Source organism: Ammodytes marinus, assembly GCF_949987685.1.
Source record: "Ammodytes marinus genome assembly, chromosome: 23".
In the NCBI taxonomy this organism is placed as follows: Eukaryota; Metazoa; Chordata; class Actinopteri; order Uranoscopiformes; family Ammodytidae; genus Ammodytes; species Ammodytes marinus.
The window spans coordinates 8,715,851-8,737,657 of NC_137227.1; the positions used below are offsets into that span (position 1 = coordinate 8,715,851).

Here is a 21,807-nt window from a genome sequence, read left to right on the forward strand (position 1 = left end):
AACAGTGATTCAAGACATAAAATATTTTTTTTCTCTCTCCCTCTCTCTACTGCTGCTGGCTCCCTTCCCATGATACGCTCTCCTTCCAGGAAGGCTGCGATAACTGGGAAATGCTGGGAAAACGTGCAACACACACACGCACACACACACACACACACACATGAACACAGAGAGGGCCAATGAGCAAACAGCCCATTGCTCTTTTTTGTTGAGTGTTTGAAGTTATTGTCAAATCAAACCAAATCAGAAAATATTTCATACTTGTGGCGTGTTACTCAAAGTCTGACGCGTGTCCATTAACTATCATTGAGATATATCTGTGGTGATTTTCACAGCAGACAGCTTGGTGTCACAGTATAGGCAAAAGCACACATGTAAACCATAACATTAACCATGGCTGCATTCCATTTAGCTGGGTAAGTGAATAGAACCGAGTAGAGCTGCAACGATTAATCGACAAATCGATTAATAATCGATTATTAAAATAATCGCCAACTATTTTGATAATCAATTAATCGTTTCGAGTAATTTTTTTATAAAAAAATTCCAAATTCTCTGATTTCATCTTCTTAAATGTGAATATTTTCTGGTTTCTTTTATGACAGTAAACTAAAATATCTGTGTTTTGGACATAACAATACATTTGAGGACGTCAACATGGGCTTTGGAAAATGTATCAACTTTTTTCACCATTTTCTGACATTTTACGGACCAAAACACTAATCGATTAATAGAGAAAGTAATCGACAGATTAATCGATTATCAAAATAATCGTTAGTTGCAGCCCTAGAGCCGAGCCATGGTTAATGTTATTAGTAACACCTGTGCTTTTTTCCTGCTATGACAGGTCAGAATATAGTCATCTGTGAAAAAAATATGCATTGAGTTAATCTAATGCGGCACTTTGTTATTCTGAAAGAGATAATTTATTATTGGCAGGAGAGCAAATTGAATTTAAATCACAGCCACCCTCGAGGCCATGAATGAGCTTTTTGCCCTTCACCTTTCATGACGAAGGTTTTGGAAAAATGTATTCAATTTCTAGAAATTATTTGATTTCATATTCGATTTTGTCAGACGAAACGCATCTAAAAACATCCTGTTTTGGGGACTGGGAAGAGGAGTGAGTCACCACCAGTGCAGGGCTGTTTCTGTTTTATACCACTGTGTGTCACTAGTGGGAACGCGTTCATTCAAGGGTGGTAAGACATTGGCCAAGAGGAAAAGCTGTAATCAGACTCTGGTTTACATCTCAGGGAAAACTCTTTCTTACGTGTCTTTTTATAGAGAGAAGATCAATGTAAGCTGTGATTAATATTACACAAAAGAAAACACAATGGAATGCATTACCAACCCACTTAAGATAGGAGAGTATCAAACAATCGACCACCACGTGCCTATAAAAGAAGTTTAGCGGATGTCCACAATTTGTGCTGCTTGAACCAAATCAGTTAATGTTAAATGTGCATTTCACAAGAGAATTCACGGGGAGGATTTGGAACCAGGCACGTGCAGGCTGTGTGCACATGGTTCACATTAAGAACTCAGGATCAACTTGTAAAAGATTAATAGAGACATCATTAAAGAAAACATTAGACCAGACTAGGGCTGATTTCATTGGGTCATCAGGTTAATACTTTATTTTTGTTTGATTGCAGCAAAGAGAAAGAAAGGGAGACGGAAATGAGGGGAGAGAGAGAGAAAGAGAGGGAGCAAGAAGAATGTCGGATAAAGGAGACTACAGACTTTGGGAGAGCTGTGGCTACAACCCTTTGTATCAAATCTAAAGACAAAGTCATCAGGCAACATTAAAACATCTTTTAAAAATAACATTAACATATTTTTGTGGGCTCTATATGGCACAGTTTTACCCTAGACATGTACACAATACCGAAACAGTTTAGCCACACCCCTACATCTATGAACAGCTTCATAGCAAACAAAGCCATGAACTCTATCTCCAAATAGTACTGTCGTTTCTCAAGAAAAGGTTCTCATTTACTATTCAAATTTCTTATGCCATACCAAGGCACCTTAACAGTTGAAATCTGGCGGATCCACATCTTAATATAGATAATTAATTAAATATCAAAGCAGAGGCACATTCATTGACCTACAACATACAGTAAATATTTGTATATTACCACCAGATTCCAGTCCAGTCACTACAATACGTACATTTTCCATGCTTTTGGTCTGTATGATAACCGTGATGGCAAACTATGGCATAAGAAATGGTCCAAAAACACCAACATGTCCATCTACAGGAATGGCTTGAGATAATTGTATTGGAGACAGCAAGGCTTTTTTACACTGAAACTAACCCACAGAAAAGTGTCAAAGAACAAATAATAACAGGTGGCCCATACACTGCCAAGGGGAGATGCTTCTTAGGCAGATTTAAAGTATTTTGGTTTTTCGTATTCACACACTCACTCACTCTCGCACACAATAAACACGTATGCCTACACGCAAGAGGCTTGTAACCACACCCAAGAGATGCTTTTGTGCCCCTGCACTGGGTCTCGCTGTGTTTTTTAACACTCCTGCCTGAACTAAAAGGCTCCATGTCAGTACCAATCTCACACACACACACACACACACACACACACACACACACACACACACACACACATTGGCGCACACACACTGAAACATACGCACTTCATTCAGGGGAGTGGCAGTGTGCGAGTGTATGCTTAAGGGAAGAGTGAGAATTGAACAGGTCCTAAAAAGTGACGTTTATGTGATGAGTACTGTAGGCCTACTTTTGTGGATTTTTTTCCACCCGAATTGCGGTTTATAATGAATTAAAAAATATATATATTAACAGATATGGAAGATGAAGAGGCCAGAAAATGTAAAAGAAAACAGAAACAAAAGCTGTGCGCACAATGCCAGATTTGCTGAGGATATAAACGGTTAGGAAGCAAGTGTTGCTCATGCGTTGTGGATACAGAACCCAAGTTTACTGACATGTTTTCCTAGGACTACTGTATATATGCATACCAGACGTTATACGGTTCTTTTAACAGGTTATTTGTGTCAAAACAGAAACAAAAAAGGAACTGAAACCAACCCTACCATTAATGCAGCTGTACTTCATTAACCTCATGACTAAATTTACATTCATATTTTTAAGTTTACTCCCCCCTTTTCACCGAAGCCATTTCCACCTGGTAAGAGGGCTAAACAACATAAACAACAACATAGTTTAACAAAACAGACATATAGAGATAACATTACACGTAACAAAATAAGGGCCCAGGAAGGCGCCTCCGGAGTTTCAGCCACCACTTTGGCTGCTGAGCTCAGCCATTCTCTACCTCTTAGTACATGGCACAGGCAAGGAGGGGAAATAGTCCATGCTATTTCCAGTCTCCCCTCAGCTGGAGAGCAGGACAATGTTTTTTTTGTCCGAAGTCATTTCTTTGGGGCTTCACAGTCCTAACAGTTTTGTGCCCATTTATTTATTTCCTATCCAGAAATAACTCGATACCCTGAATCCATTTTTTATTTTTCCTTCCTTGCTGTGGCTTTCTTCTTCCTGGCCTAGGAAATGGAGCCTTTTCCTCCTCCAATCAAAGAAGAAAAGGCTACACAAGATGAAGGCTGACTGGTTTTTATTCTTTTCCTTTTCTACGTGAAGGAAATGAGATGAAAAACGGAAGTGCAATGCTCTACCAGCCTTTAATTCTTACCCAGTGGCCAGCTACATATCCAAAGCAGCTACAAGTGTCCCCTTTAAGTGACCACTACTTTTTCTAATTTGTGCACATAAGGTATAAACTATGGTGAATGCTATACAGATCCTACAGTGTCATCTGGCCACAAAGTCACCAGGTTAGTTGAGACATTGGAAGCTCAGATGATCTGTCATTGTCATTTACTTGTGTCCATACCATAGCATCAACTTCTTTATGATTTGGATATAAGGAATCACTTCTATAAATGCACTTCTAGACATTGACCTACAGTAGCTATTCCAACTAGAGTAGGAATGCTGTGTGCGTCTCACACGGAATGCTCTAACCATTCACACACATGTCATCACTCACTCACTCACTCACTTACTCACACACACACACACACACACACACACACACACACACACACACACACACACACACACACACACACACACACATTCTCATACCACTGCATGCACAAATCCCTACATACGTGTGCATGTACATCCCCATATATAACTTTCATGGACAGTTTAACTACAGGAAACGCCTGTATTCTCTTTTGCTCAAACAAACATATGCAAGGTTTGAGTAAGGACTATTTTATCTCCTCTCTTGTCCTTGCCCACACAAACCTTCCCTGAAGAGCGTTAATCCTCGTTATGCGGTAACTATAAAGGGAAGCGCACTGAACTAATTATTCACACATCACACACCCTGTTAGCAGTTCTTATTCTTACAGATAATATATTGAGTCAGAGAGGAAGATTAATCAAGCTCTAGAACTACGACACACTACAGCAAGACAGGAGAGACACGCAGAAGGGTGAGCAAGAGTAAAGAGAGGGGGAGTAAGGACACTACACCATAATATTGGCTTCTCTCCCCGTTTCTTTGCTCCTTCTCCTCCCCTCAACTAACTCCCGATTGAATGCCTAGCTCTCGTATCTACTGAATAAAAGAGAGGCAGGGGTGCTGTGCGATTGTACTCAGTGACCCAGTGAGCATGCACCCCTCCCACTCCCATCCTAAACAGGCCAGGACGTCCCCATTGAAATATATTCCTCATAGTGCGTCAGTGTCCTAAGGTTTGCCGCTGCTGCTGTCTCGTTGCTTCTTGCTGCTGCCACTGCTGCTGCTGTAGAAGCTGGGGTTTGCCACTAAGGGGTGAGGGACCGCGCCCATGTAGGGTCCAGCTGTGGCTGCGTAGTTGAAGATGGCAGGGAGGAAAGGCAGATGCTCCACCTTGTCCCCTCCTGGTGCCATCATGTTCAGGGCCACAGGAAGCCCAGCCAGGTTATAGGGGTAGGCCAGCAGCTGAGGCCCGTACAAGAGCTGGTAAGGGTCCGGATAAAACGGCAGCTTAGACAGGTCCCCGCCACCAGGGACCATCATTTTCCCCAGTGGGCCAAAGGGGAGAGCTCCAGCAGGGTAGGCGGACATGAGCAGGTTTTCCTCCTGCTTCTTACCAGAGCGGTAGTCTGGCATAATAAAGGGTAGGGGATAATTCTGGGCATGGTAGCCCACTGGGGTGGAATCTCTGGAAGAAACAGTGTCCGTGTGTTCTTGCTCAGGTGGTTGGGGGGCTCGGGGGAGAAGCAGAGCGTGGGCAGAGGGGCGGTCGCCTGCACCAGCTGCTGCTGTGGGCAGATTGAGTCTGTCCAGTCCTTGTGAACTGGAATGAACGTGGCGGTTTGCTTGAGCTAAGAGTCCAATAGTTGAGGGTGACTGGCAGGGGGACTGGGGCGTGTGCCTGTGTGAGCAGAGTCCATTTATAGTGGTTTGAGTGGGGATATGCTGGGGGGACGGCAGGGGGCTCAATGGTTCCTCTTTGGGGACCAACAGAGAAATCTGTTCGTCTGGGGTGTGTGCAACTCTACTCATTTGCTGGGCTCTCTCTATTTCCTTTTCTCTCTCCTTCGCCATTTCTTTTCCCCTCTCCCATTCTCTCTGCCTCTCTACCTCCCTCTCTCGTGCTAGTATAGAGGACATGGTCAGGTCTTGTGCTTCGTTGGGAGAGGGACTCCTGGACAGGGGTTGAACTCTGAGATCGTGGACAAGAGGTGGTTCCTCGTAGCCTGCATGTAGAAACATACCACTCCCACCCTGCCTCTCTCTGTCCATAATGACCCCATCCCGTTTCATGAACACCCCTTCGGAGCTGAGCACTGTTGTCATGGAAACAGGAGGAGCAGCAGTGGTTATTCTGGTCTGTGATGTCATGGTCACATTTGGAGAAGTTTTGGTTGATACCACTATGTGCACGGGGCTCAGGCTTGGCATTTTGTGGATCTGGCTGTCCAGGTTCTTTTTGCTGGGGGTGCGGTAGTCCAGACATTCAGGTCCATTCATGACTAGCACGCTCTGAAGAGTAGAGGGTGTGGTGGGCGTGAAGTCGTGTTTAGTGGGCGTAAGGTTAACTGGAGGGTCCACAAGTAGTGGGCTGGGCCCTCTCTCTAGAGCTGGATGTGGGAGCTCTGTCAGTTCAGGTTTGTCACTGGATTCTGTCATTTGATTTTCATCTGTCAGTCCACTGAGCTGGTTTTCATGCTGCTGTGATGCCAAGCAGTCACCACTGCTAGGTGTGTCTGGTGTTGAATAGCTGATAACTGAGACCGACAGAGCACTGGGTATCTGGCCTTTTTCAGTCTCTTGGTGTCTGCTTAGAGTGTTAACAACTATCTCTGTTGTTTTTGGCTCTGAGTCTTTATCTTCCTTTTCTCTCTCTGGGGAACTGCTTAACTCATGGCGTCGGATATGGCGAGTGAGTGCCGAAGACGTCTTGCACACCTTGTGACACTGTGGACAGGTGTGCCGTGATAACGCTCTTCTGCTTAGGCATCTTGGACTGGAACTACTCCCTACTGGAACTACTCCACCTTTTTCTTCATCAAACTCTGGTACAGATTTAACCCTGAGCCCTTCGACTTGTTCGCTATGCGCCACTTTAGGGGGTATAAAGGATGCAGGCTCTGTAGGCTTGGGATGCTGGACTCTCTGGTGGTCTTCCAACTTGTCCCTTGAGGGAAAAGTGGCTCGGCAGAAGAGGCATACGAACTCCAGCAGATGGCTCAGCTCATGTTTGTCACGCTTCCTGGGGCTTGAGAACCAGCAGCCACATGTGCCACACTCGGCTGCATTCCCATTAGTCCAAGGTCGCCTCTTAATTCCCGTAGGAGCTGCTGAGGTAGACACCGGAGGCTTTGGAGAGTGAAGAGGAGGCGTGGTGATCTCACAATGGGATGCTTTAACTTGTTCTTCTGCATCTTTGTTTTTCTCCTTTGAAGGGGCAGAGAGATAATCTCTCCTTTTCCCATCTCCTTCATCTCTATCAGCTTTTGACAGTTTTTCAGCTCCCTCCATCTCATCCTCCTCCTCACCTTGTGATTTATCTGTTTCTTTAGTCACGTGATTCTTAAGCCTCTCTGCCCTCCTCTTCAGTCGGATGGAGCGCTTGAACTTTAGCTTCCTCTGCCAGCTCTTGACCCTCTGTAGGTGTGCCTGGGCCTTTCTCTTAGGCTTGTAGGAGTAGTAAGGCCTCCATAAATTATCCTCTGTGTCATGGTCACTCTCCTGCTCACGCACCCCCCGGCGGAAATAGTACTCCCTCACTTCATCAGGGGATTCCAAGCTCTTTTTCCTGCCCTCCTCATCACATTCTCCTTCTCCCTTCGTACCCTCCACCTCTGGGCTGGCTCTGCGGTGCAGGCGGTGTTTATGGTGATGGTGGTGAGAGTGAGAGTGCCGTGCTTCCTTGGCCTCCCGCACAGATGCTGTTTCACTTCGTTTGGTTTTTGGGGGAGAAAGGCTCTTGTCTCTCCTGAGGTCTGTCTCAGAGATGCTGCGCTTTACTATGGCTTCCTCACCAATACGTACAGTAATCTGGCACAGTGGCCCTGTATCTTTGACCTGTGACCCTAAAGACGCTGACAGCTGCTTTGAGTTAGATAAGTCACTCTTGCTGTGGGACTTGCGCGATTTGTGAAATGATCTGCCTGTCTCTGCATCCTGTCTACCTCTTGAGTGCTCCTCTGTGGTATCTGAACTATCTCTTGACCTCTTTCTGTGCTTATCGGCACTCTCTCTTTGCTTTTTGATTGCCTTGGGACTGCCTTTGTGTGAAGTCTGACTGTAGCTGGTTTCAGGGGATGGGCTGCTCATTGGGCTTTTTTCACTTCCAGAGGTGACCTGATTGCTATGAACAATAACAGAGGATGACACTGTTGTTCCATGAACTATGACAGAGGGTTTTGTGTGGCCATATGTTATCACAGAAGGCATTGTGCCTGCGCCTCTACCAGTCTTGGGAGTTTTGGTTTTGCCGCTACTAGACATTTTGAAGCTGCCACTGCTTCTCCCCTGCTCTAACTCTAGGGCCTCACTGTCGTGTTCTCTAACTAGTGACATGTCTTCTTGGAGGAGTGGCGTTAGTGTGGGGAGGTCACTGTGCTCAGCTGCCATAGAAACAGGGAAGCCATCAGGGAAGGCATCTGGGTCAGGCTTTACACTCTGAGGGTGAGCCCCGGTGATGAGGCTTTGTAAGTCCCCAGGGCTGAGAGCACAGCCCAGACCAGGCAGGGATAGAGAAGGGGTTTCAGTTGGCGGAAGAAGCAGGCCATTATGTAAACTGTCACTGTAGGTCTTGTAGGGTCTCTTCTGGGAGCGCATGGGGAGAAGGCGGTAGAGCTTGAGGGCGTTAGCTTTCTGTTTATAACCCCCATTGGCTGTCTTTTCACTGGAGATGAGGCTAGGATTAATCCCGTGAATGGTCTTCTGATGTGTTTTGAGATTGTAGTAGGTGGCAAAGGCATCCCAGCAAAATATGCACTGGTAGCGGCGCTCTCCTGTGTGCCACACCTCATGCTTTGTGCGGTATTCGGCCAGGGCAAAGACCTTGTCGCAGTAATGGCAAGGATATCTGCGGCGCCACGAGTGCACGTTAGAGTGACGCTTCAGGCTGGACAGGGTCATGTAGGAACGCTCGCACACGGAGCAGAAGTAAATGACATTGCCGTCCACCACTTTCACAAAATGGCTCTCATCACCCTCTAGTAGCTCTGTGGCTGCTGCATCATCACCTTGGATGCGTTCCAGGAGGCTCCGCTCTTTCTTCCCTAGCCGTGCCTTGCCGATGTCTGCTCCTCCCACAATCACTCCCCCCTCCACTCTCACCTCACCCTCCTCAAGCGGCTCGTCCTTGGGCCGCACAGTGAGAGTCGGAGGGCCCAAGCCTGTGACCCTGCAGGAGGCCTCGTGCGATTGCAGTCTCTTGCTATGGATGAAGACTTTGCCACAGTTACGGCAACTTAGGGCACGGCTGCCACGATGCAGCCGCATGTGGACTGTTAGGGAGGAGGCCGAGCTGAAGAGCCGATGGCACACCCCGCAAATCAGCTCGGGCTTCAGGCTGTCGGTAGGGGAATAGGAGGACGAGTGAGGGGGCGCGGTTAGACCCTCTGATGGGGGAGGAGGAGGGGGTGGTAATGGGGGAGGGAGGTGTAGGGTGGGTGGGTGAAGACTCGGTCCGTGAGGGCTTCCCACTTTCCCTGCTGGTCGTCCTGTTATTTTCTCTCTCCTGTCCGCATCCCCACCTCTCTGATAAGCAGATGTGCCCAGACTGAAGAGGATCTGGGCCGTTTGAGAGGGTGAGGCTGTACCGTTGCCCCCTATGTGCTTTTCATCCCGTCCGTCGCCACCATAGCAGCCCCCGGAAGACCCGCTGGAGGATCTTGGGGGCGACCTGTGAAACTGAGTATCTGGATTTAGTTTGGAGCACTTCAGAGGAGGCGGGGATTTTATAATCTTCCTGATCGGTGCGTGAACATTCATGGGAGACGAGGAAGAGGATGGAGAAGAGGACGGAGAGCTGTTGTGCCTCGGAGGCTTAAAGGGTCTGTGCTTTACGTCCGTGGTAGCGTCCAGTTTCCACAGAGAGCCCTCGTCCGAGCTCTTGGAAGATGGCCGCCGGCGATGGGGGGAAGGGGAGGACGAGGAGGAGCTGCGACAGTGGTTTGGAGATGTCATAGAGGCTGGAAGGGGGGCGGCACTGAGCGGGAAGCTTAGGGTGATTTTTGCATTTTTAGGTCCGTCAGCCATGTCCTCCAGCCTGTCATCCACCATGGCCTCTACCCGGCTACCGTGCCTTTTACCCTTCATCTTCAACTGCTCGGCTTCCCCTTCCTCCTCTTCGTTAGGCTGGTAGGCCAATCCAAGACAGTGGACCCGTTTTTGTAGCCCTGTAATCGAGCTGCAGAAATTGACAGGTGAGTGTAACAGTGGCGAGGAAGACAAAGGTGTCAACTGCTGACTCTGGTGGCACGTGATGACGTCCTCAGTTGCACTGTGTGTGAGGTGGCCAAGGGGAGTTAGCCTGGCAGTCTGCCGCTGTTCACTTAGACGTGACTGAAAATGGCCCGCGTGGAGGGGGTCCCACACCTTCTCACCGGACACCATGACCAGCCCCCGAAGTCTGAAAGAGAAAAACCAGACAGAATGTATAAGCATTTTCAACCTGCTTGAATAAATGTACAACACGTAAATGTAGGTCGAGATGAAGCGAAAAATTCACATTGCACCCAAAGTGTTTGCAGCAGCAGTCATGATGCCCGTGGAACACTTTGGAGAAACGGAAAAGAAAACTAAATGCCCTAGCAATGCTGAACTCCAACAGCTCAGCCAGGAATGGTGAGCGAAAGGAGGGAGAGGGTAGAGGGGGAAGGAATGAATCTGCGGCAGTGCTGGTTTAGATTTCAGCGTGCCACAACCAAGCCTTCAGAAAGGCATTCCAGAGATCCATCTCTCTCGGCTGTGACACAACATTCCCAATGCCTAATTGGGCAGCGTTCAGATTTAATCAAGATGCCTTTCGGATAGTGTCCACTTAGATCCATGGCCCTAACGTAAAATAAATAAATGAAATAGTCCCACTTTCTTGCTATTTGAGCGATAGTCTTGTAGGCCATTCCTGGCAGTGGCTGGTATTTGCCAGGCATGACTCTAACCATTTATTTCTGAAGGCAAAGGCGGGAGGGAAGGAAAGAGGGGAAGAGGAGAAGGGAGGGAGATTGCATGCATGTGCACAGAGAAGGGGTGTTTTTCCGCCCTCTGCATCCGGTACAATCTTAGCTAAGCTGCGGGAGATGAGCGACAGGCTATTCTCATTTCCATTCTCATTTGCCTGCCATGGTTGCAGATTCAGTCTGCCTGCAATTTCTGCAAACATAGCTCAGAGATAGCTGCAGATTCACACGCGATAGGCAATTTGCTGTTATTAAAAATGGGTTCATTTCTTTTAGGTCTGCAGATTGGGGAGAAGCATGCACACAGTATAAGGCTATAATAATGCGTCTAGAAGAAAAATCCTCAGTCATGCTTTTCTGCCTGCGTTTTTCAAGCAGCAAAGCAGCCAGGAAGGCAGGCCGCTGTAAAATTCCACAGGCAGCCCTGAACAGGCAGAAACTAGGTCAGCACTGTTATTGCAGAGGGAAGAGGAGGGAGAGAGAGAGAGAGAGAGGATGAGAGAGAGTGAATGGGTGATAGAAAAGGGGAGAGAGAAAGAGAGTGAGGGTTAGTGAGAGAGCAAGAGACAGAGAGAAAGCAGAGAGGAGGGGTTTGAAACAGGAACAGCCGGACACACTATACTGTCAGACAGACAGGAGCCCATGCAAACTCTAACACAACCCAAAAAATAAAAACACAGCACATAGACAAACATGTCATCAAGCACATGCACTCACACAAGCAAACATACATGTGGACACAGCACTGTTCATAAGCTCATACAGAGAGACTGACAGGCATAAACAAAGTAGTTCAACATGAATGGGCCCACTTGTAAATGACATTCAAAACTTGAATCTGAGTCCAACACAGCACTGAGTCTTAGGTTGCAGGTGGAATAAAGTTTCAAATCATAAGAAGAAGGAAAACCAATTTTAATGACGTACGTAGTGCAAGCAGTGGCACATTTGCTTTTTGTTGTACTGGGACAACAAACCAGTTCTTGCCTCTCCAAGATGATTTAGGTCTAAAACCAAGGAGGCACAATCCTGTCGCGCCAGGCCTGCCATATTGTGTCGGTCTGTCTTCGAACAGGCCTTCATTGTCACTCACATGTGTGATAGATGTTCTGCAGGAAATCCCTTATGGCGAGCGGCAGCCTGCTACAAGTGGGCGGACACGCTGAGAGACGGTGCTATAAGGCTAAAGTTTTCATCATCTCATCTGATGCTTACGCCACGGAGAGGAAAATGCGAATGACGCCCCCTCGCTCTTCTTTTCCATCTCCCTGTGACGCACGGAAGACACTGCACAAGCACAGCCAGCACGACACGCTGTCTGACTGTGACAGGGAGCTTTTAACATGTTTTATACGTACTGGATCTACTCATACACAGACATAGACATGTATGCACAAACACTGGACATGCAGAAAACACTTTCTTATAATTTACATAATAGAGATCTACATATAAATCCTTCTGCAAAACTCTCAGGCACACAAACAAGTGTGACCATGAAAGTGGCAAGGACCCTGAAGCGAAATCTATACAAACAGCAAAGCGTGTTCCCACACCTCTCTGCAACAGGATGTTCTGCAGAAAACAAACATGTTGGTCAGCCTATGAAGTGTTCACCTATTTAAGCTTGTGGCATTACAAAACCGCATAGCACGAATAGGTTCTCAGCTGGTGCACGACAATTTACTAAGTAGACCCATGCAAACATAAAACACAATATACAAAACATGTTGGCTTTCATATGACGACAGCGGAGCTCGGCTGACAGGCAGAGGGAAAAGAGGCCTACTTTTAGTCTGTTTGCATTTAATTTGTATTAGATATCGAATGACAACTGTGAGGTAATCTATAAACTCTTTTAGCTTTTGTTACAGGGAATTACATTATTTTGTAATTGAATGTTAATTTAGTAAAAGCACAAACTTGCAGATTAGTCTCCCTCTGTCAGCGCAGTTTAACTTTAAAACAATTTTACGAAATCTTTATCAGTGATATTTGGCTAAATATTCCTAACATATTGTCTGTATGAATGGGTACCACTTAAACACAGCAGAAGTTTTACTATTTCACTCTGACATCATTTTCCACAGGCATCTGAAAAACATGGATGACTTTATGACCTTGGAAACAATTAGTTATTAATCCACTGACTTTAGAGGGAAAATCAGTCACTGGGAACATCAGGCTAAAGTGGTCTTGCATAACATAAGGCGGGACGGCAGAGGAGTTTGGCTGCTGCGCCAGTGCAAGGCCTTGAACCAGCCGTTGAGCAATCTGTTTATTCCACACTCTAACTGGTACTTGTGCTGAAAGATAAATAACCAATCTTTCTTTCTGTCTTTCTAGAAATCAGAGTACAATTATTTTGATATTATGTCACTCAAAGAGGAAGTTCATGCAAACAACAAATTGAATTGGCTCAAAACTAAACAGTTTCAAGCTATTTGGTTATTTTGACATAATATTTTAACCTAAGCCTTCACAGTACACAATAAAGGACAATTCTGGTTGATTACAACTTGGGTCTTATTTTCATAATTTGTTACTTGCTAAAGTAGTTGCTGAGATCTGAGAACACAGTAAGGTCGCTCAGGCTTTATATGGGGCAAGGAAAACGGGCAGTCAGACGGCAGCTTGTTAATGAGTTTAGAATCAATCAAAATCACTTTATTTTAATATGTGTGCGCAAAGCTACAGTAACTTGAAGGAATATGTATACTGGTGCCTTAAAGGTGGAGTTAGTGATTCTGGAGAATGCTTGTTGTCAAGATCAGTGAATATCTTCTCACGACCCGCTATCTGTCCGTATTGTGTGTGCACTGAAAAAAATTCCAGTGTCAATACAAAGCTTAGGCTGTGTAAGCAGGCATGTTGCTAGTTGCGGTGGGCCCCCTCTGTTTACATATCCTTTGTTTACATACTAGTTTTACAAAGCCTAGGCTGAGTGTAAGAACCACTTTTTATTTCAGCGCACACATATAAAGGTAGAGGATCGTGAGGAGATATTCACTGAAAGTGACAAAAAAGTGATTTTGACAACAAGATTTCTCCAGAATGGCTGACTTCACCTTTAAGTACTGCATGCCAAGGCGGGACCAGGAAGTCTTTTATTAAATTTCCTAATTTCTTCTTCACACCTTCAGTAACCTAATTGCTGAAGTCTGTGAATGTGAGTGCAATGTTATTATTGATAAGAGGGATTTCCAAAACTACTAAAATAAGAACCGAGTTGTAATACACCAGAAATACCCTTTAACTTTATCTTGATCAGAAATGTGCAGTTATCACGTGTTTGAGTGAGAGAGCGTGTGGGGGGTTAAGGGGAGTGCCTGTGAGGCAGATTGTGGGGGGCCTCGGTGTTCCAGCCGGTGAGCCAGCGGCGAGGAGCATGTAAGAAGAGGAAGGTGTTGGTCGGGAATTTCTCCCCAGTGAGGGGGCAGCTAGTGGGGCCAGGCTATCGCAGCAGCAGTTGGTCTGTGAAGAGAGTGTGTGTGTGTGTGTGTGTGTGTGTGCACGTACATGGGGTCGTGGTGGTAAGGGGGGGAGGAGGGGGGGGGGCATCGTTAGCAAGAACGGCTACTGAACTCTTGACAACCCCCCGCCCAAGAGAGCGTGGTGGAGCCAGCCAGATGGGATAGAGGCAAGGAGGGTAGAAGGGGGGAGGTAATGGGGTAAAGGGAAGTCGGTGTGGGTATGGGAGTGGTGGTGTGAAGGTGGAAATGGTGGTGTGAGTGGGTGGAGGTAGGGGGGACTTCAAACACGTCTCTCCTATGTTCACATTTCATGGTCTCCTTGTCTTTCAAATCTCCCTGAGCACGACTGACTGTGAGTGTGTGTCGTGGTCCCCCCCTCCCCATGTGTAAACTGTCCTGTCGTGGTGTTTTTTTCGAATGCCGCTCCACGCACCAGCGAACCTGCCCATGTCTAAAAACGCCATGCTCTCCCTGCTCTGTTAGCTCTCAGCCCAGCACGTAATTCCCATAATTCTGCTCGCTGCAACAGAAAATCATGGGAGGCATTAGCAAACACTATAGGCCTAGAAAAGTATCTCTGGAGAGCAGTAACACTACACTGCTGACCTTTTTGAGGTAATTTCCCCCCAAAAAAACCTTTTCAATTTCACACGCAGTCCCAGTAGAAGGGGGTTTGTAAGCCCCATTGGAGTTCTTGGTCTTAAACAACCAAGAAACGTTTTGGTATTAGCAGGGTTGAGCCACATGTTGCATGTTACAACAGACACATTAAACTGCAAATATATGGCTGGTTAGAGAAGGTGAAGCGCTGCACCAGTTTCCTGAATGCGTCCACATCCTTTATTTTTGTGGCATAAAAAACAACAACAACTGCATAAAGAAATCCAAAGATTTGGTCTTTCAATTCGCAACACTTGCATGTAAGCGCTAGGGCTGCACGATTAATCGAAAGATAAAATCACGATCTTGATTCTTATATCTGTAGGATCTCATTTCTAAAAGATGACGATTATCTCGCCCATGAATCAACCTCACGTTGCATGTTTACTAATTAGCTTGGGAAGAATTTCAGCGGCTATATCGATGACAATTAGCTGATGTAAAACAGAAGAGAAAAGAATCTACAACTCAATAGATGTTCTCATATTTCTCCCCATGGGGATATTGTAACTTGACAGTGTTCCTCCTTGAAGCACTAAAGTGTTGATCCTGTAGGTTTGTGTTTTTTTTAGCAAAGACGTTTTAAGTCCAATGGTTGGTTGGCCAAATGGACTGGGTGTCGGGTTTTATTTTATTTTTTATCATTTATTCTAAAGCTCTAACTTTGCATTTTATTTTGTTGTGAAATAAGAGGATTTTTGTTTTATGTTAGAAGAGACTTTTAAGTTTAAGTACAGCACTGAAATGTTATGTTTAAAGGTGTCTAAGAGTGCAATACATGTTTTCGTTGAGAAAAGAAATTGTCATCTCACTCATTAAGCAGAAAAACTTTGATTCAATTTTAAGCAATGTATGATTTCGCTGATGTGTGACCCAAAACACAAAGGACCAAGGTAAAAACAAGACAATGACATCATCAACATCCGTGTGACATCACAGGGCAGCAATAAACTACACTTCCATTCATCTGACCTATGACCCTACCCCTGTAGCAGTGTGGATCATATGTTCCATATGTTGAGCGCAAGGGGTTTGGCTTGGCATCCACCAATACCAGGAATGCGGAGAAGTTGGCAGCACATGCTCTGTTGTTTTGGGGGGGGAAAGTAAGTCTTCTGGCAGCAACGTTGGGGTATGGTGACATCAATATGCCCTCTGCTGCTGCTCTACCAGAGACAACTTCCAGCAATACAACAGACTGGTAAAATGGAGGACAAACTGGGGCGTCCCGTAACGGCAATAAGAGATGGAACCGATTGAAGGAACTACAGTTGTTTACCATCCCCTACGTACAAGTTTTTCTCCCAAAAGTCTTCCTCTGACGCTGGTATTAAGTCCATGGGGCAAGGGTATAGACTGGCCCACTATGTTGAAAAACCACAACAAAGCTCACATCTGTTCCCTTCTGTGGTGAATCAGAGAGACGCAAGGGGCTTCGATAAATTAAAAGTTTCATCACAATCTCAAAACGAGTCATCGCTCTTGAAAAAGGAACTGCGTGGTGCGCCACCAACAGAGGGGAGGATGAGGGAGACAAGGCCTGTTCCTGGCACACACACGCACACGCACACACACACACGCACACACACACACGCAGATACAAACACAGACAGACCCAGCGCAGGCACGCACATAAATATGCGTCCACAAGCGCACACTGCATAAATACACACACACACCCACCAAAAGCTCACGCCCCAACACACGCACAGTAAAAATAAAAACCTTTTCCTCCTCTTCACGCGCGGAGCAAGACACTGCCACAGCAGCGGAGTGAAGCAGAAAAACAAGCAGGAAAACAAACAGAATTCAGCCTCTATCCTCCTCTCTTATTCTCCCTGGCTGTGTCTCTGGAAGGCAAGCATACAAGAGAACATACCTTGGAAAACCTCCTGCTGCATCTCTGCTGCGATGTGTTCTCTCCCCTCACACTCCCTCTCTCGCTCTCTCTCGCTCTCTCTCCCCCTTGGTCTGTGTATGCGCACGACTGAGTGTGTGTGTGTGAGAGAGAGAGAGAGAGAAAGAGTGAGCGCAGGGAGAGGCGGTGCGCGCACACACACACACACACACATACAGGCAGCAGTGTTTGAAGACAGAGGGCAGGAGCGATTCTCACACTCGAACTTGCTTGCTCTCTCTCGCTCACTCCCCCTTTCTTGCTCTCTCTCTCTCCTCTCTCACTCCAGTTTTTGCCTCTGACACACAATTCTTAGTGTTTTTGCCATTTTTTTTCCTGCAAGTGAATCCCCCCCTCCTTCACCTCCTCCTCCTTACACCCCCCAATCCAACCCCCCCACTGAATCCAATCTTCTTTTTATTTGGAAGTGTTGTTCCCTCTCTCAGCACACACACATGCACACACACACACACACACACACATGCACACACACACACACACGCGCGCGCACACACACACATACACACACACACACACACACACACTACTTTATATACACAAACCCCAGCGATAGGGAGAGGGAGGGAGAGGCACAGGGAGACAGAGTGAGAGAGCAAGCAAGCAAGAGGACGCCATTTAAGCAGTTTGTTAGGAGCACTGCAAGTCCCCAAAATGGCTGAAAACAAACAGGAACCACGCCAACTCCCAAAACCTTTGGGCACAAGGATGCACGGACGGACAGGCACACAGACTGCGGAGTGAGAGGAGAGAGAGGCAGAATGAAAGTGAGACAGACAGAGGACGAACTGGTGCTAGTCAAATGGCGGATGGACTCTGTCAAACAAGGGAAGTTGAGGGAAATATGGAGGCCTTAAAGGGACACTCCAGAAATTTAGCGAACCACTGCAATAAAGTTCGGCGAATTTATGAAAGACAGATTCAAAAAGGGGGATCGAAATCGCCCCAGCAGAGGCTGATCTATCCTGGCTTAAAGTCCTGAGTAGGGGTCAAGCTCCAAATACGCTGGTTCCTACATTTCCCATCATGCAACTAAAGAGCGTCTTAATTATTAGATTGCACCTGCACACGTCTTTGGGTGTTCAAATCCAAAATAGCACTGGCGTGTTACTTCAAGTACCGGTGGGACAATTAAATACAATCAAGGAATGCTCCATGGGTTTGAAGTCCAAAACTTTGCACAGTGCTTTAGAATGTTATATCGGAATGGATGTTTGCTAAAAACAGCTTACACATATCCACAGCCCTCCTCCGCCACTGTGTCAACGATGTAGTCCCCAAAATGGCAGCCAGAACACGATCTTATTCTCTGAAAATGTAGAAGGTTCCCTCCAGACGTTATACAGACGCCTCTTTTAAAGTAGAAGGCTGGACATGCGGGGGCAGAAACCAAGGCAGGGACAGTCTTCGATTGTGTCCTTGTATGCGCTTGGCTAAAAGGGTTCAAGTGCTATCAGCTGCGATGTCGGCCGTGTCAATTAACTGCTTTTAGGTCAGCGTGTGCATCTGTGAGCCAGACTAAAAACTGCTGGTGACAAGCTCTTGTTTAGTTTTTGCAGCACGGCTTAGAAAAGGCTGACCCCTACCCTTGGCCAAATCAACGCAAGCGAGGCCTCCATGTCAATGCAAAAATGTCTCAAAAACAGCAGAAACTCTCCTGGCTTCTCGTTGCTCTGTCCCTTTGCGCGTCACAGTCAGTGGAAATTCCACATATCTCCGTTCACCCTCTGTCAGCCTTAGATCAGGAGGGATTCTATGAGCCGGAGTAAGAGGGCAGAAAAAAATAGAGGAGGGTTTGGAAGAATGTTCCAGTACCGTTACGCTACAACACCATCATACTTCCCACTGTCCTTTTGAGTGGAACTCAACCCCCCTCCCCCCACCCCCACCCACCCGGTACCCACCAACTGAACCTTGACGCCAACAACCCGCCCTCCTCCTGCCCTTTCCCTCTCTCTCCCTCCCTTTCATCACTCTCTCTCACCCTCATTGTACGCTGCCACACTCGTCTCCATGGGAACCGCTCTGGGACTGGGTGTTGTTCCTGTGACCTCTCTAGCTCTCGGAGTTGAACAAACTTTCTCTCTCTCTCTCTCTCTCGCTCTCACTCTCTCTCCCCTCCCTCTCTCTCGCTCTCACTCTCACTCTCTCTCCCCTCCCTCTCTCATGCACTCCTGCACGTTTTCAGAGCATGCTGGGTGTGTATGGACAGGGACATATGACAGCAGTTGTGAGCAGGCGGCTTCAGGACGGGAACGCAAAACTCAAACGAGTACGATCATTATCCCTGTGTGAAAAAAATGGTAGCTGTGTGAGGGTGAGGCAGATTGCCCGTTGGCAAAGACAATAGTGTGTGTGTGTGTGTGTGTGTGTGTGTGTGTGTGTGTGTGTGTGTGTGTGTGTGTGTGTGTGTGTTCCAGGAGTGAGTCCGCTTGGTCCACACATGTGTGCTGGCATTGTCTCTGTATTCAGACGCACCCACCCTGTTAGCCAGCTATCCCTTTTCACGGATGTTTGGCTAAACGTGCATAGCTTTTCATGCTGTGCTACCAAGCGACACACACATATCTGAATACACAAAGATGGAGGAAATAAGGAAGCCATCTTGGCGGAAAAATCAAATCCATTAGCTCCCCAACACTTTCAATACTTAACCATTACCCAAAGAGAGAAAAAAAACTGTTCACCAGAGGCTCAAGATAAGTGTCAATCTGGGGCCTTCATGAGGTGTAAATCAATGTAAAGATTTTTCTTCAGCAGACTGAATTGTATTCATTTTATATACAACATGTTTATTTTATCGTCAACATCATAAATGAATAATAAAACAAAACAAATAACCTCAACACCTAAATAAGTAAACACAACTACAGTATACGCAATATTTTGTGTGAGAGATCAGATATTGACACAGGATGGGGGTAAAGTAAAACACATTTCTGCTGACAGTAACAGTTGACAACATTAATGTGCTGTTGTGAACAAAGACGAGTCCAAAACGTCTATAAAAAACTTTTTTTGGCGAATGTTTTAATAGGTAGGTAATCCACTCAACATTAGGCCACGTTGGGGCCAGCTTGTCACTTATTGTTTCTGTCTGCTGCTTGGTGTTGGAGAGGCCACGTACACTGCGTGCACCTTTACAAATTTAACCAATGCTATAATAAAAAAATAATAATTAAAGCCTCTTAAAGGAGACACACAAAGCATTTTAGCCAAAAACCTTGAATATAAATTAAAAAAAACATTTTCTCACAATTAAGGGACTTTAAAGAAAAAAAATTCCCTTTCAATGGCCCCCACTCTGTGAACTCTGTGGTTCCAGTAAAACAGCTGAGTGATTCAGTCATCTGATAACGAAGGGAAAGTTCAATGTCCCTGTCAGTTCACAAAATGCAGAGTCACAGCACCATCAGGCTGTTTTGGTTTTAGATTGGTAGTTCATAAAATAATCCAGTACAAAGACAACAGCTGCATGACCAGTAACTATATCCCCTTAAATGATGACTGAATTCATAATGATACATGTGTGTGAATAGGTCCTGAGGTTAGCACACATCCTCAGTGATCTCAAAGAAGGGATGACTAACCTGCTCTCCAGCTGACTTGGCCTGAGATCAAAGTGGGACTGTCAAACGCCGTTGGAGGAGTTCAGATATCAGCAGTTTCTTAAAGAGGACGCGCCGGCTTCGATGGAACGACAACGCAGAAATGCCCTCTCCTGAGGTAGATTGAAACCACAGCACATAAATCATCTGAAAGTACATGTACAGATAAGCATGACACATGTTTACATTTGTAGTCACACAGGCACACACAGATGAGAGGGTGTTTAAGCCCCTCAGCTTTGTTTTACAGAAGGGGGGCAGAGCATTGAGTAACTTGATGAACCCAGCCCCCTCTTGAAATAGGGACGGATAGGCGTGCTGGAGCATGTCCTTAGCTAACACTAATCTGCTGTTTACAAAGGTAAATGTCAGGGCGTCGTTTAAACAATATAGAACAGAAAATCCACACACCAAACAGCTCCCATGGGAACAACTTAGAAGAGGCATTTCAAGCAAAATGAAGCTGAACACAACCTTAAATACCAATGAACCATATAAAACTATAGGCCTACACATAACATTTTAACGTAGGATGTTAACACAAGTAATGGCCCACTTACAAAAGAAGATAAAATGTCAAAGTTCTAATGAAGGCCTTTAGGGGCTGATGTTTTCCTCTGCAGCCAAACTTTCACTTTGTACGGGAACATTGTTTTCACAAGACTAAGAAAAATAAAATTCATGTTCACAAACATCTATCTTTTGAGCAATGTTAAATTCCTTTTATATAACTGCTTGTCTCTCAATATTTTATTTATGATAACAGTAACAATATGTTTCTTTCTCTTTAAATGGTCAGATGACTGGGTTTCTATCTTTGGTCCCTGGGTGTATTGCTGTTTTGTTGTGGGCCAGATATATATCAAACTTGCCTTTTCATTTATTTTCCCTAGAAAATTCAATTTTTAACTTTTCCGGTAAATTGTCCAAACCTTTTCCTGACACATCAAGTGGTGCAGAAACCCCATCCAGTTGAATGTTACAAGAGTTTTTTGAGGGAACCAGGTTTCAACTTGGACAGGGTGAAGAGGATTTTAACCAGGCCAGTAAAAATGTTATAAAAATATAAATAATCAAGTTCTGCCCCGACATCCTTTCTTATGTGGAAACGCGTCAAATCACTAGGTCAGAACTGCAGCAAATTTGAAACTTTTAATCCAGAGGTCAGTGCAACAATCCCTTACTGTCACAACATATTTAGATCAATTTACATTAGCCATGGAGACTATGGAAACTGCTTTGCATCTCATTAATTGCATGTATACAGTATATACCTTATAAAGGCAACTGTAAAGTGGTGGCAGGGAGCCCCACAAGGGGATTAACAGAGAGGGGTATTCATTGTATAATGTTATGTTTATTTACAGAATTTAGTCCATCTTCTTTTTTATTCTTATGAATGACTAGATCCAGATATTGTTTACCTCACAGTACTCTAAACAT

The 21,807-nt window shown here is 45.7% G+C and overlaps 1 protein-coding gene across 1 annotated transcript; it reads right to left on the reverse strand.

The window, feature by feature from the left end:
* Positions 1–1,624: 1,624 nt before the first annotated feature.
* Positions 1,625–16,874, reverse strand: zbtb4 (zinc finger and BTB domain containing 4). Its single transcript, XM_080052020.1, has 2 exons — positions 16,721–16,874; positions 1,625–10,158 (listed from the first exon to the last, which is right to left on the reverse strand). The coding sequence occupies exon 2, from the start codon at positions 10,140–10,142 to the stop codon at positions 4,773–4,775; it is 5,370 nt and encodes a 1,789-aa protein (XP_079908146.1). The 5' UTR covers positions 10,143–10,158; positions 16,721–16,874; the 3' UTR covers positions 1,625–4,772.
* Positions 16,875–21,807: the final 4,933 nt, after the last annotated feature.

What these genes read in the sequence shown, in the direction of transcription:
- zbtb4 (XM_080052020.1), bottom strand. Translation starts at nt 10,142, where the DNA reads ATGGTGTCCGGTGAGAAGGTGTGGGACCCCCTCCACGCGGGCCATTTT.